At 40.4% G+C, this 15204-nt stretch overlaps 1 protein-coding gene across 2 annotated transcripts in view; it reads left to right on the top strand.

Annotated features, from left to right (window-relative positions):
* Positions 1-10694: 10694 nt before the first annotated feature.
* LOC118331297 (glucocorticoid receptor-like) overlaps positions 10695-15204 on the top strand; it is a 61489-nt gene continuing 56979 nt past the window's right edge. The window contains exons 1-2 of one of the 2 annotated variants that reach the window (XM_035666120.1): positions 10695-11241; positions 13097-14352. In XM_035666120.1, the coding sequence (XP_035522013.1) occupies positions 13106-14352 (1247 nt within the window). In that variant the 5' untranslated portion in view covers positions 10695-11241; positions 13097-13105. The remainder of the gene's footprint in view (positions 11242-13096; positions 14353-15204) is intronic. The other variant, XM_035666119.1, reaches the window with a different exon arrangement.

The following is a 15204-nucleotide window of genomic DNA, read 5'->3' as shown; positions in this document are numbered from 1 at the left end:
GAGAGCACTATTCGTTTGAATGCAAAATACAATTTCAGAAAGTGAAAGTGAAAGTAATTGTCATCTGATGATATGACAGGACGATTGTCAGATTGATCCAACATCGAAAGCCAAAACTGTATTGTAATATCGTAACATACACCTGTAGTGTATGTTACAATAACACTGTTACCCATTTTCCCATTGGTCCTGTCTTGTTACCTAGTCATAATATTAAATGTACTCATTAATTTAAAAGCACTTACACTGTAATTTATCTCTAAATTGTTTCCCCCTCATTGCCTAACCTCTTGTCTTCTTCTCTTGTACTTAGGTGTGAGTAAGTATTTTATTAATACCCTTAATAATTACATTGTAATTTGTGGACTGTAATCTCAAGGTGCAACCAACAACTGCAACTTCTTCATTAACCTAAACAACATACTTTAGTAAAATGAAACCCAATAAAACAGCCAAATCACACAGCCAAATTTCAAGATTTTCTAACCTAAGACATATCTTTTCATATCGATGGGGGCACCCAGCAGGTCTGGGTTTGGCTTGCGAGTACCATAAAGTGGCCACATGCAAAGCAATCATAACTGACTATTGACACATCATTATCTTTGGATTAGCGAGCCGGTTAATATGCCACAGTGCCAAAACCGAACCAAAACTGTTATTTTGTTTTCATGCCGTGTTTTAGTAATGCAGGCACTGTAACTGGTATTAAAAATTGTAAACCATAATTTTTTCAGACAAAAACTTCACTGTGAATCATTTTACACCAACTTCACATAAAGCTTTTAATTTCAACAGTTTTTACTCAGGTGATGTTTTCTTTTTCTTTGTAGGCATCATTGTTGGATCTCAATGTGTGACGCATAGTCTTGTTAGATTTCCATAGATGACTGAAGGAATTTTTGGCCTACTTATTCTGTGCTGGCCAAAACATGAAAAAGTGCTACCAAGGGGGCAGTTCACATGTTAAAAACTGCCCCGGTTTTCTTCTCAGAAAGTTTCTATCAGGTCAAAAAAAAACAAGTATGAACTTACTAAAGCCTTATTAAGACAGAAATTCAAAGAGGGTTAGGATGACGACAGTGCTTTATTCATTGTTGATCACGTGGAGCTTTGAGCTAAAACCTAGAAGATCAGATAATTTTTCTGAACAACATTTACACCCTGGTACTCCCACAGCATACCTGTTATCAAGAGCATGTATACAGTGAACATTTAGGACCTAATTTTTTACCTTAAAATGTATTACTGGAATGAAGAAAACACCAAACTCAGTAGAAAAGCAGGAGACTCCAAAGATGTATTTAAAACTAAAACAAGGCCGACATCTATGTATTTATCTTGTATCATTTTTATTGACTATGTAATTACTGAATGTAGGTCACATACTTTTAATAGCATTCCAAGCTGTGGAGATATTAAAATGCCTCATCAGTTTCAGCAGCTGATGCCAAAACCAGCTTGTAATTATGGTACATTTACTCCACTACAGATTGGAAGCTCAATTAGTAATTGTCAGACATTTTTAGAGCAGATTCTCCAAAACCAACGTCATGCTCCCTGACCCTTTCGAAAGGCCACTTCCGAAGGGCCTTGTTAGAGTATTTCTTTTGGCTCTATTAGATAGTTAAGAGTGAAAGGAAAAGAAAGAGCGAAGAAAACATAAGGATATAACAACTGCTCCTGGATTATTAAAGTGAGTACATTATTAAGGGATGTTAAGACTCAGCTTGGCCTGATTGTTCAGGAGCAAGTACAGGCAAGCTTTTAGAGTCCACTAGAGGGATTTCAGTGTTAAAGGGGAGCATCAAATTTATACATCAAAGTCTGCTTGCAGGTCTACACTGGCATACTGGATGTGGAAAAAATAAGTTGTATAAAGCCTTTTGTGTCTCCAGAGCGAGGTGTGCAAAGTCTGATCAATTGCCTCAAGTGATTGAGGTTGGGGCTGAGGACTAGAAGTTTGAAAAAGAAAGAAATCTGGTGGTGTGGAATTACAAAGAAATTAGTTTACCAGACCTATAACCTGCTCCTCATCTGTACTTGAGGCTACCACTACTGGCAACTACTAGCATAACGCACCTGAATATCTGACTGAACTCTCAGCAGTTGAGTGGCATTGTGGGTAACAGGTGCCAAGTTTTGACAAAAATAGAAGAAAGCGTGGGAAAAAAAGTTGATAAAGTTGAAGTCTGGTTCTGCTGCATCAACTTTGATCGATTTATTGTGAGTCTGCCTGTCTGTGAGTCAGTGAGTCTGTACTCTTTTAATGACTGTACAGCTTAATGTCCAGTGTTCTGTTTTTTTTAGCTTAACACATTAAGTAAGTAAAAAGTTCGCTGTTAGAATATGTCCATGAATAACGACCTAAATAACAAGGTTCCTTTGACATCTATCACTGCTGATTACTGTGCAGCTATAGATGTATTCTGTGGCTGTATTTATTTATCTATTTTATTTTCTTCTTTTACAGAATGTTGAGAAACAGACATCATTTATGAGTAATGCCCTGCCCCGAAGGACTCTAAATCTGCCTTTACCAAAACAACATCCTTTGGGAAATCTACAGTCCCTTCTCAACACGGCTGTTTTAAATGCACAGCAGCAGTGGCAGTTGGCTGTTTTTTCCCTCCAGCTGTTTATAATTGTACACTACACATACCAGACTCTTATCTTTTATGTGTTTACCTGCTCATGCGTGCTATTGTTTAGATTGATGTTGAGTTTGCAAATGATTGGGTAGATGCAGGCAAGGACTAGTGTTACGTGCAAGAATAGGTAGGGGGTGGCTTCTGGCTGGCAGAATTTTCTGTTCAGAAGATGAGGAACACACACACTACTTGCACAGTCACATGCAACACATGCCATTGCCATTCTAACATCATATATCTAGAAATCCAAATAGAGTTTTCTGGTTTAGGAAGAGATTACCTATATAAGAGATATTGCATTTAATATAACGCTAATATAAAGCTGTCTTCCTGTGCTATGTTAAGGACACTAATTACTTTCTGTACTGGCATCATGCAGACATGACACACACGCAGGGCATACTTAGAGTGGAACTCATTTTCCTTCCTGCTCATGTCACTGTGTCTCTGTCCTTCTTTTCAATCAGTCCCTGTCTGTTTTGGGCTGTACAATTTATCTGATTAAAAGTCATACTAGAAATGAATGCAAGAGTTTGCTCATGGGGAATGTAAACAGCCCCTCCACCTCAGTTAACCTGGTTGCAGTGAACTCACCGACTGGATGTCCTGATAAAACATTTGAAGAGCAAGTTTACAGCACAGTTCTTTGTGACAATAGGAGATCTGTTAAAGCAACACCATGTAGTATTTGGTATGCAATTTGACTACCCCAGTTTCAGTGCAAAACCACTGTCATAAATATGGAAAGCTGTACACGTGCATTCATTATGATTACTTATGACCAAAAGCTAGCCAATCAACAACTTTGCCAACAACAACCAAACATTAAGCAAGTGCAACCACACAAGACATAGCAAACAAGAAAGCCAGCTTGTCGTCTCGTAGCCTTTTATTACACAGAGCCCTCACCAATGAAAGCCACTCTGAGATTTATTCTTTTCTTGTAGTCTTCTCCCTTTCTCTTCTTAGCTTTCTTCATCATCGTCCTTTTCCTCTGCCATGTCCGCAGAGGCCATTGTTACATTGCCTTCATGCCCAACTCCGGTTCTGGCCCGACAATGGTTGCTCTCCGTGTCAGAATTCCCCACTGGCTCCCCCTTGTGCTGACTTTTCCAACCTCCCAATGGTCCAAAGCTCTTTTGCTGGAGGTGTAAATATACCAACACTCCCCTGGTGATTTGAGCTCCATTGCCCTTACTTTAACAATTAGTATCAAGAAACTCAAGTGGAGCAGCCAGAAGACATCAGAGGGAAAACCAGAAAACATTTTCTCTATAAAATATGATCCAGTTTTACCCAAATCTGGGACATAGTTGGTGTGTGGGACTACTCCTGTAAAGTGTAATGCACTTGTCCCCTTCCAGAGACCGAAGTTACATAGTGCAAGAACAGGTGAATCCTATTACAGGTATTTACAATGTAAATAATTTTAGATTGCATCTTTAAATACCAGTTAGGGATACAGCATATAAAGAGTCAACACTCAAAACACTCAACTCCCACAAATCCTCCTAGCATATGCAGAAAGAAAGATGTGTCCTGAATTCACTGTATCAACACAACATTTATTCACATATACATGTAGCACAAAGCTGCTGGGTGAAAATCTCAAACAAGATCATTCACCTGAGTAAACACGAAAAGCAACTTATTACTAACAACATTATTATAATTAACATTCATTATGGCTTAGTTTGGGAGCAAAAAGCAAAGTGCTGGCAAATCAGGCTGTGGATGGTAAAACCTGCCCACTCTGCAGCCACTTTGTTGTCAGCTAATTGGTGTTTGTGGGCTGATCTCTTCTAAAACCCTCTTTTGCAGCTAATAGATCATATTGCCTTGTCAACGATTGAATCCAAAGGTCACTGTGGTCAGTTGACTTGAAGGTTAGCTTCGTGCCTTATGCAAAGCAGATACGGATACTGGAGATTTGAGTCTTTAGGCCTCACTCTTCATGCAAGGTTATACACACAATACAGTTATTGCCGCTGTGGGCCAGAAATGTCACAAGAGTGACAACAAAATATATTAATGAGTGTGAGGTAAAGTTGCCACGTTCAAGCAATCCAATTCTTTGAATCACAATTCTGAGGAGCAAATATGTAACATGAAATGGGTTAATGTACTGTACTACAGGAGCCTACAGTAATTATCTCTTAATGTACCATAATAGTACAGGCTGTGCTACAGTTATAGGGAAATTTGAAAATGTGTGCGATTAAGAGAGAGGTTGTCATTGTCTTCCACTTCTGTAAAGCTATAGATTGACGTGAAACATAATTGCAACCAACAGTTGAGTGTCTGATGGATGGCTTTTAAAAAAAATGGGCTCTAGCTGAAATACACATTTTATAAAACTGATTTATGGTTAAAATAGGTTGATACAAAAGTGGGGCGCCTTTATTTGATAGTGACAGCTGAAGATAGACAGGACATTTTAGAGAGAGAGAGACAGAGACAGAGAGAGAATGCGATGCCCCGGGCTGGAATCAAGCACGGGCCACTGTGGTTAGGACTGCTACCTTACACGAAAGATCCTTACACAAAACACTGGTATCAAGGTGGAGGCAGTATAATAACATCTATAAAAGTGCAATGAAAAACACACAATACTGAACACGCATATAAAAAAAACTGAAATCATATACTGTAATTAATGTGAATAAAAAGAATTGTCCATAAAGTGACTGTATATAAATGCAAACTGTCTCCTGCCTTGATTATTTTAATGGCCCACTGTCATGTTATAACGGTTGGTGACGGAACACCTTTACATACATTATGTTTGCTGCTCATCAGTCCAGTCCGCTCTTCTTTATGTTTGGTTACAGTACAAGACTTCAGTTTGTGATCTTTCCATTCAAGAGAAGAGAACTTTTTATGGTTTGATTTTGTCACATAACATGTTTTCTTCAAATGTTGACAAAAATGTATTAAATGTTCTGTGGTGCCAACTCAAAACAAAGGGGATCATATTTTTATTGTTTTTGCTCCAGTATTATAAAATAGTCTCCCTCACAGTATCAAATCCAAAAACTTTTTTTCTGTAGACTGGGATTTTTAAAGCTTATTGTTGTTTTTTTTTAATTGTTCTAACTTTAATTTTACTGTATGTATACTGTTTTGTGGAAGACGTGATATGTTTTACTTACGTAAAAGCAATACTACAATGAAAAAACATCCCATTACAAGTTCTGCATTCAAAATCTCTCCTGAAGTAATAATACAAATGCACTGGCAGCAAAATGTATTTATATTTTATATTAGAATATAAATATTAGTTCATTGATGTGAACTTTTAAGCAGTATTTCAGCGTTGTCAAGGTAACAAATTATATGGTTGGTCTGTCTAATCTACAGTATAGCAATGATTTTTTTAAAACTGGTCATGTTTTATGCATATAAAATGTTAATCAAGTCAATACAAACTATACCTGTGCATCTCCCTCTGAAGTATAGTGAAGTAGAATAGAAAGTAGCATAAAATGTGAATACTCAAGCACAAGTATTGTATTGGTCAAAATTGTACTCAAAGCAGCAACAAGGAACTTTCAATATACATATATATATATATATCTACAGAAATGGCCAATCTTCTCACTGATGGTCTTGTGTGCTGTAGGTCATATAGAGGCATCAGTATTAAACTGAGACTATTTCATAACCAGTTAAAAACTCCTTGTAGTAGGTTTAGTACTTGACTAAATGTAGGTCTACTTAGTTACATTCCACCAGTGCTTTGGATTAAATTGGCTTTGCCTTTACTTAAAATAGATTTCCTGTGATTGTCCAAACTGTGTGACACTCACTGTATTTCCCTATTTGGCACACCCATCTTTTGTCTCATGTATCTTGGCTTTACAAAACGTTAAAAAACATTTGCAACTACAGTTTAATCCAGATAAGATGGACAGACACTGTAGGCGTGGAGCGACGTGTGAAAGCACTTAAGCACTTACATAAGCATAAGTACACTTTCTTTTGTATGTCAACGCAGACAGAGGAACGTGTGCCAAATGCCATCCTGGAATGGTAAGTTATCATCCAGGCTTCCTGTCTGACAGAAGCTGTGCTTGATTATGTAGGAGCTACAGTACAGCATGTGCTCCGAGCAAATCAAAGACATATATTTTTCTCTGATTTAGACATATATATATATATAACACTCCTTAATGTACAAGCCTCATATTTAAAGGCCTTGGTATTCACATTCACATTCTTAAATCAGGCATGTAGCTGACAAAATATATCATCCAATAAACAACAGCTCAGTACATGGATCAGTTCTCATAAGGCCTTGATTCGAGTCAGATGATTTCCAGACATTTCATATCCAAGCAGAACTCTCTTTATGGATGATTCCCGGACTTGCTTCTGCTTCTGGGTTGTTTGGGTAGTTTTCACACACAAACACAGACTCACACATCACACAGAGTAATAACTTGTTTTTTTGTAGTCTGTCTAGAAATCCTTCCTTGCTGTGCCATTTCCATCCTTTCTATGTTTCCTACTCATTGTCTAACTCAGCACAGCCCCAGTCTCAAAGAAGAAATACCAAAGGGGTGTGAACTGCCTGTTCACCTTTAAAAAGAAATCCTTCCTTCCTTTCTGTACTTCCTTCTTAAAAGAAACTCTTCCTTCCTTACTGTGCTTCCTCCTCAATGTCTTACATAACACAATTGTGTTACGAAAGTCCTGCTTCGTGAATTTTGCATCTTTTTGGGGAAGAGTGTGAATGTTACAGAGAACATTACACTCAATTAATAATTTAGTGCTGTTAAGTTACAAGTTTAGTTCACTGACTTAATGACATCTGAGTTAATACAAGTCTAGGAGTGGATTAAATTATGCTAATGTTTTTTGTCAAATCAAATGTTGTTAATTTGGTGCAAAAAGAGGTGGGGGAAAATTGTTTTTTAGGAAGAAATGCAATGCAGACATTAAATATTACATTATTGTTACATTACACTTTAACAGCTTTAAGAATAACTGCACCAGCAGCTACAATAACAATAGTAATATATAATAATAATAATAATAAAATCTACCTATTTTTTCTAGAGTGGCTGTTTATGAAAGAAAAAGGTGCAATAGCTTGAGCTTCAGTAGTCACTCTGAACATCCCTGCTACCCAAATCAGGGCTTGAACAAAAGGCCTGTGTGGACTCACTAGTTGCTTGTTCATTAGACAGAGTTTGGCAAGTGGTCAACCTGCGAGTTTACAGATTTTGGCAGAGGGAGTAGAAAAAAACAAATCTGTTTCCAACCACTGGCAGATGGACTCATCTCCCTTTTTTTTAACGTAAAAACCTTCACTGACATTAAGAGTTTGGTAACATCTCTACCATCATTTCCTGTCAACCCCCTAATAAAAGCGGAAAACATATCCAAAGGATACTAAACACGTTCACTAAGAGATCACAAAAGTAATTCTGATAAACAATTTTACTTAGAGTAAATGGGACATTGTTTCAACACAATGTTGTTTAGTTTTTCAAAGGAATTTTTTTTAATACTGTGAGCACAAAATTCCTTTCACCTTCATTGTGTTTGGGCGGTGGCAGAGATATCAGCAGATAAAACCAAAAGGTTACAACATCCACATGACTAGATATCACTGGTTAAATGAGAAACTGCTTGTGATTTGAATGAACTGACCTTTTAACCATGCATTTGACCTGTAATGTAAGCACATATTTATAAAAGCCAGTGGGCAGCAAACAGTGTATGTCTGTGTGTGTCTGCTCAGGTCCAGTGATTGTTGAGGCAAATGTTGAATCCAGGGTTGTGTGTGTGTGTGTGTGTGTGTGTGTGTGTGTTTTTTTTTTCCAAAGGTCAAGAACATTTGAAACCCAAACTTAACACAAATCAATGAATATTCACATGTAGTTGGCTCTGCAGCAGCGCATTCATTGGAACTAGTGTAACCTACTATGCATACAGAGCAAGGTGTATTACACAACCACAGTAACATACTTCTCCATGAATTCCCAGTTGTGCATACATGCACATGGAGCACCACATGTGTTTTTATTATTTATTGGTAAATAGGCTCACCCATTGTTACCCAGCATTAAAAACGCACAGTGTTCCCTATGATGTTTTGAGAACAGTGTGGTTTTCTCAGGCCCTGGGGAGCTCCTGCTTCTCTCCAGCCACACTAGCTCTTAATGAGACATCCACATGCACAGGACACACTTTGCCCCATTCTAATCGAATGACTTGCATGGAGGGCCACACCTGCACCCCCCTCTCTCCCTCCGTCCCTTTCCTTTCCCTTTTCTCTTCTTCTGGCTGTTGGTTCGCCTCTGCGCCTGTCTGCACAGCCTGGACTGTCCACTTCCCTTCCTCTCCTCTTCTTTATCTTCTTTACCCTGAGCTGACTCTGCTGAACTCATAACACAAATTAGTCCTTGTTCTGGTCCACTGAAGTACCATCAGTAAAATGAATTTGGTACGAAAGACATGGTCTGGTGAAGGTGACCAACATAAATGTATAATAGTGTTGTAGTCTAAGGTCACTCGTCAGTTTGTGTAGTACTCAAGTATGCCCTTTAAATGCATTAAAAGGAACGTTTGAACTATCCTACAAGATAATAACTCCAAAAATCCATTCAGAAATAACAATGTTGTGCCTCTCGTGGCCTCTTGTATGGCACGTACAATTTGTCTTTGTATTTTATAATTTTAAAAAAAATGTCACAACTATTTTGACAATTAATATTTGAAAAATAAGATTTGCAGGTTATTTATTAGGGTGTGTTGCATTTCTGTGTTTGAAACTTTGCCCTGGGGGGGGGGTTACAAAATCAAGTTTATGCTTCAAGTTTTCAGATTGCTACTGGGTGTCAATTTGCCCTTTGATCCCTCAGTCTCTGCTCTATAATGAAAAGCACTATGCCCTGTTTCAGCTCCTAAATTACAACTCTGCTGTCTCACGAATAGAGGAAGAGCCGGACTGAGGAATGATTAATGTCCTTAATGGTAAAGTGCTGAAGGCAGTTTTTTGTTTGGAGGTTCTTGCCTCTGAAGCCTGCATAAAGGGATGTAGTTTAACTCTGTATTGTGCCTTTGTCTGTGCTTCCTCTTTTCTTCAACAGCTCCCTTTTTTCTCTCTCAATCTCAGTGTGCTCTCCGATTGCTGGAAGTGGTTTAACTGTCATTTATGTCTTTTGGCTTAGCAAGAACTCTGGTTGAATGACACTGAAATTATACTACAAGATGTCAAAGCAAACCTGGTTTCATTTTTTTTCCCCTCACAGACATTAAATACTGTGCGTATCAAAGCATTGTCAGCAGTCTGCTTTTGTGTGGACTGGGTAGATCAAGACCTCAGACAATTCAATTCTGATACATTTTAGGAGTCCATTTCTGAGGAGGAGATTTTTATTTGTAAGACATTTCATAGTTGAGATAACAATGGAGTATGAAACCTGGGATTCAAATGTGATTACATGCTCTCCTTTAGGGAAAAAATAGAGAGTCCTCCTTTTTTGCTCTTTGCTCAGACCTTATTTGACCGTTAAAAGGACCCCCAAACTCAAGCGCTACCGAGGGATGTGTACCAACAATCCCTTGGTTTAGTGGTTGAAGAGGCTGCAGCAGAACACAAGTTAACACTTATAACTGGCTCCTCGATCCCACCATGCCTGGAGGTTAGCGGTGGCCGACGAAGACACGTTTTGACAGATTCCCCAGCAGAGAGAGTTTCAGTAGGGAAAGGGGCGTTCACCGGCAAGTGTCAAACTAACAGCTGCGCCAAGTTGCCACAGACAAACACAAGATGGCAGGAAGCTGAGCTATTTTACCTTAAGAAATAGCAACTAAATAAAAAAATGAAATCATACCATGCGTTTTGTAAGTAAAAAAACAGTACACTATTTTACACGCCTCAGCTTTAAAAGAGCTCCAAACGTTCATTCTTCCATAAACAGGGTGACTGTGTTAAATCATTATGACAGCTGCAACGGCGGAGATTTTATTGTGAAAGGACCAGACGGAAGCGCTCCTCTCGCTCCAGGCACCTTGACTGCGTTTCGCTAACTGTCCGCCATGCCCTGCCTGAGTTTGCAGTTCAGTGCGCCAGGGCAGCACGGCTGTCTTATATAACTTTAATACTCACGGGTTTAATGGCGCAAGAGCACAATATTGTGCCGCAGATCTGACGATTCTTTGCGGATTTACCCTGAAATAGCGAGCGAGCGACCGATCGAGCACTTTTTTCCTCCTGCCGGCGACATGCGTTAAAAGTTATCGACGGATCGGCGAAACGGCGCAGACGGCGGATCTTGCCAGCCCCCCTACCCCCCACCCCACCGACCCCCTCCCAACAGATATGTCAGCGACGTTGTTGACTTTAGTTATAAAATAGTTGATATTCCGGACGATGTTGTTCCGCCGTACGGGGAGAGAAGCGGCAGCAAATGCAGCTGACATTTCACCACGCAACGTTACCGCAAGGAAGTGGTTTTATTTGAGGGCTTGACTGTGTGGACATTGCGTTATTTCTCACATTTTTTTTTTTTTCCTTTCAACTTGGGCTGACGGGAGATGACCTAACCGGTGGGAGCGCATCCTCCTTTCCCCACAGGTACAGTGTACTTTTGATTGCCAGACACTGGCGCACTTTTTCATTACACAGCCGGAGAAATATTGAAAGAGGTTTAAAAAAAAAAAACCCAGACTGGTTGTGCCTACGGGGTAGGCCGACGACGAGCGTCCCCGGCGCTGCGTTGTGAGCGCACTGACAGCCCTGCGCCGTGTGACACACTGACAATATCACAAGCAGCGCTCGGAGGAAGCGTCTTTTTTTTGTGCAAGACACACAAAAATGTTGCACAGACGTGCACGGTATTGCTTCTTATCAGCCTCTCCGGCTGTAGGCGTGTGATCAGTGCAATTTCCTATCGCAGCCAACAGGTTGCACTAATGCTGTATGTGTTGTGCCGTGCGGTTGGGAAAAGTACAGTATAGCAAGTCAGGAAACCCCAAACTTTCTCAACTTGAACACAACCAAGGACCTTTATTGCTTTCTCTAAATTGCATTAAGTCAACAACCTCGATGTTGTCCTGGTCTGAATCCAGGAAGCTATTGGTTACACTATAGATTGTGGGCGTGGGAAAAAAATCTTTTTAAATTCTCCACCGGGAGAGTGCGATAAAAATGAAAAATCATTCTTCAGAGAAAAAGCAGGACCGTCACAAGTGCTCAGATGTCACTTTTAGCACCACAGTGCAGCAGTATGTGTAAAGGAAGTGCTATAAACCGCTGACGGTATAGCACCATATATCTTGTCGTATGGATTTATGTCTTCTAGAAGGAAAGTCACTGCCGCTGCTTGAGGCTAAAAACATAAAATACAGACAATCCAATAATTTAAAAAAATCACAGTAAGTGAGCCAGTCGTCATTAACCGCTTACAATACGTGTTTTATTTAACATTTAATGCATTTAAATGGCAGACAAAGTTCCGAATATTTGTGCATTTTTCTAATTTAATGGTATTGACTTCCAAAGAGGGGGGGAAAATGGCGCAAGTGACAGCTTGCTTCGTTACAGTAGTTCATTTCTGCCCCTCCAGATAGGACTATCATTGTTAATGATCAACAGATAATTAGTGAGCTGCAGAACGGTCACATGCACAAGCTTTCCTTTGCAGAGGTTGTTGCAACATGATTTGGTTTTAGTTTTACATGTGTTTAATTTCATAGCATTTTATTTAAAATTCAAATTTCGTAAACGGAGATTTGACCGAATTGTTTGTTGTTCTGTCTTGCAAACGTTATTAGACAGTTATTGGTAACTGCTGCAATTGCCCAGAGGCCCATTCTTGGTTAATCTTTTTGAACAGATGTATGTTGTTGTGCACATGTTTGGTTGCATGAGCGACTTGTCAGTGGCACTGCCTGTGACACAAGTTATGCCTGGACATGTCTTGCACTTTTTGATGCTTGAGTTGAGAGGAGGGCACAGTTCAAAGAAATAACATGAACACTATAGTCATTTGTGTTATGTAATGGATGAGGTCTTTTTTTCTGTTCTGTACTGATCAGCCTGATTTGTGCCATTTGTGGCTCTGCCATATTGTTCCAGTGTGGGTGTGAGAAGAGGATGGCCTGTTTGATATGGCGGTTGTCATTTCTTAAAAAAAAAGAAAAAAAAAATTTCCTTAAATAGAGAGATGGTAGGCAGAGACATAGTAGCAGACTTGAGCCTTGCACTGACAGTGCTTTTAAACTGCGCCATAACAGATTTTAATACCAATGTTTCACAGCCCATTATTGTGAAAGATCAATATTTAAATACACTTTTCTTCTGGACTAGCTACTGCATATGTATCATATTATCCAGCATAGACTCTGTTTTTATAGCCTAACCTTGTCTCTTTTCTCTCTCACTCTTTGCGTGTTGTGCACTCTTTGACTCACCCTCACTGTCCTGTCAGGATAAAGAAATGGATCAGGGTGGATTGAAGCGCAACGGTAATCGAGACGACAGTCTGACATTTGGGGAGGCAGGAGCTGGAGTAGGCAGAGATACAGGTGACACAGCTAGTTCGTTGCTCCAGTCTGCAATGCACCTGCCTGGCCCTGGGTCTCTGCCCCAGCCCACTGTGTGCACAAATGGACAAGGTGGAACCAAAGACCAGGGGGAGCTTGGAGGCCTCTTTGAGTCATCTCAGCCTCATGTCATGTCAGACATGAAGGAGGGTGAAATCATCAGAATGCAGAAACAACAACAACAACAACAACAACAACCACAGGATATGGATATATTCAACATGGAGGACAGCTTGCCGTTGTTGAAACAGAGTATTTCTGACCTCAACCAGTCCACCTCTGTCATCAGCACTTCAGACACCTCCGTCCTGGGCAACCTCCCTCTGCCAGACCTTTTCCCCCAACACATCAAACAGGAGGGGAATTTTTCTCTTGATAAAGATATGGAAACTTACAGCGGACACATCGGTGCTGGTCCGTGTGATATGGATGGCAACAGCGGTCGTCTAATGGAGGATACCGAGATTTGGCAAGACCTTGACCTTCCTAGCTCTCTGCCAGAAATCAGTGATTTTGAGTTGGATTCAGAAATGGCACACTTGGATAACATCCTGCATGACAGCAGGGGGGGTAGTGGTTCTGTCAGTGGCTTGCTTAAGGAAACAAAGTCTCACGTGGGTAACGGAGTAAACTGTACCAACGTGAAGGCCACGGATCACCCCATTCAGCATCATTCTCACCAGCAGCAGCCCCACCACCTTCTACAGCACCAGCAACATCAGCTTCATCGTCAACAGCAACAGCAGCCTGGGTCACTTCTCTCCAGCGTTATGATCAAAGAAGAGAAGGATCCAGGCGACTCTTTCATCCACATCAGTACGCCTGGTGTGGTCAAACAGGAGAAGCAGGAAGGCGCTGGTTTCTGTCAGGCGCAGTGTCTCCAGAGCAGTCTCCATGGAGGAGGCCCCATGTCCTCGCCTATGGGCGTTGGCGCAGGACCTGGCTACCACTACAGAGCCAACCCGTCCCCCACAGTGGGCCTACAAGACCAGAAGCCTTTTGGCATGTACTCAAACCTGCCTCTGGTCGGGGAGAGCTGGGCCAGGGGGAACAGGTATGGAGAGTCGTCCGGGATACAGAGGGGTGATGATGGGCTGCCCTCTGCTGCAGCCGTGGCAGCTTTTTCTGTCAGCTTCTCCAGGTAGGTGTCATGGAATTACTCCCTCTCTGTTTACTTTTGTCTCTGTGGTGGATTTGGTGTTTCCTTTCATCCATGGTATGCTTGACTTTGTATTTGCTGTACTTAAAATGTTAAAATATGTAAAAAATTCAGGCAGGGAGTAGAGGTGATGGCAGTGATTCATACCTTGCTGCATTCTTAGCAAACCCTAAAGGCCAAATGCATTGGATGTAACTTTCAATGCCACTTCTTGATGCAACTTGTTTATTAATCACTGTAATAGTTAAGTAAATTTTAGCAGGAAATAGATTCTATGAACAGGTAGTATAGCCTCCCTATTTTATAAAATTTGCCTTTTTGAAGATGTGACAAATGATACTAACTAATATGTGACAGTGAATTACAGATTGATTTAAAATGTGGGAATCATAAGCTACCCCTGACAGTCTAGATGAAGTACAGATTATTTCCTCCTTAAAAAAAAAAAAAAGCCAGCCAGCATTGCACTATTGCTGTCGCAACCACAAAAAAAATATATGTGCTGGTCCCTGTTGATGCTCTAGAAATCAAATCAAGTTCCGTGTGATGTATCAGGGCACTTCAGTTCCCTGCAGGACACCTTGAGTGTGCATTTGGGAAATGAAAGTAGTTGGTGCCTTCCACAGCTTTTAAGCCTGAGTCTACCAGTGTGAAACAGAAACATCACTTCAAGAAGCATTAAAAAAAAAAGAGTGCTCAGGTGTTGTATGTTTTATCTGTGACATTTTTTTTGTGAAGGAAATGCTAGCACCCCTGGGGTGGAGGACATCTGGTGCTTATCACCTCCAATAGGAAGACACATCAGGGCACACGCTCCTCCAGTTCATCTACATC

This window comes from Morone saxatilis, unplaced genomic scaffold (genome assembly GCF_004916995.1).
Source record: "Morone saxatilis isolate NCDOM2014 unplaced genomic scaffold, NCSU_SB_2.0 Contig20, whole genome shotgun sequence".
NCBI lineage: Eukaryota > Metazoa > Chordata > Actinopteri > Moronidae > Morone > Morone saxatilis.
This window is presented reverse-complemented; position numbering and strand designations above follow the sequence as displayed.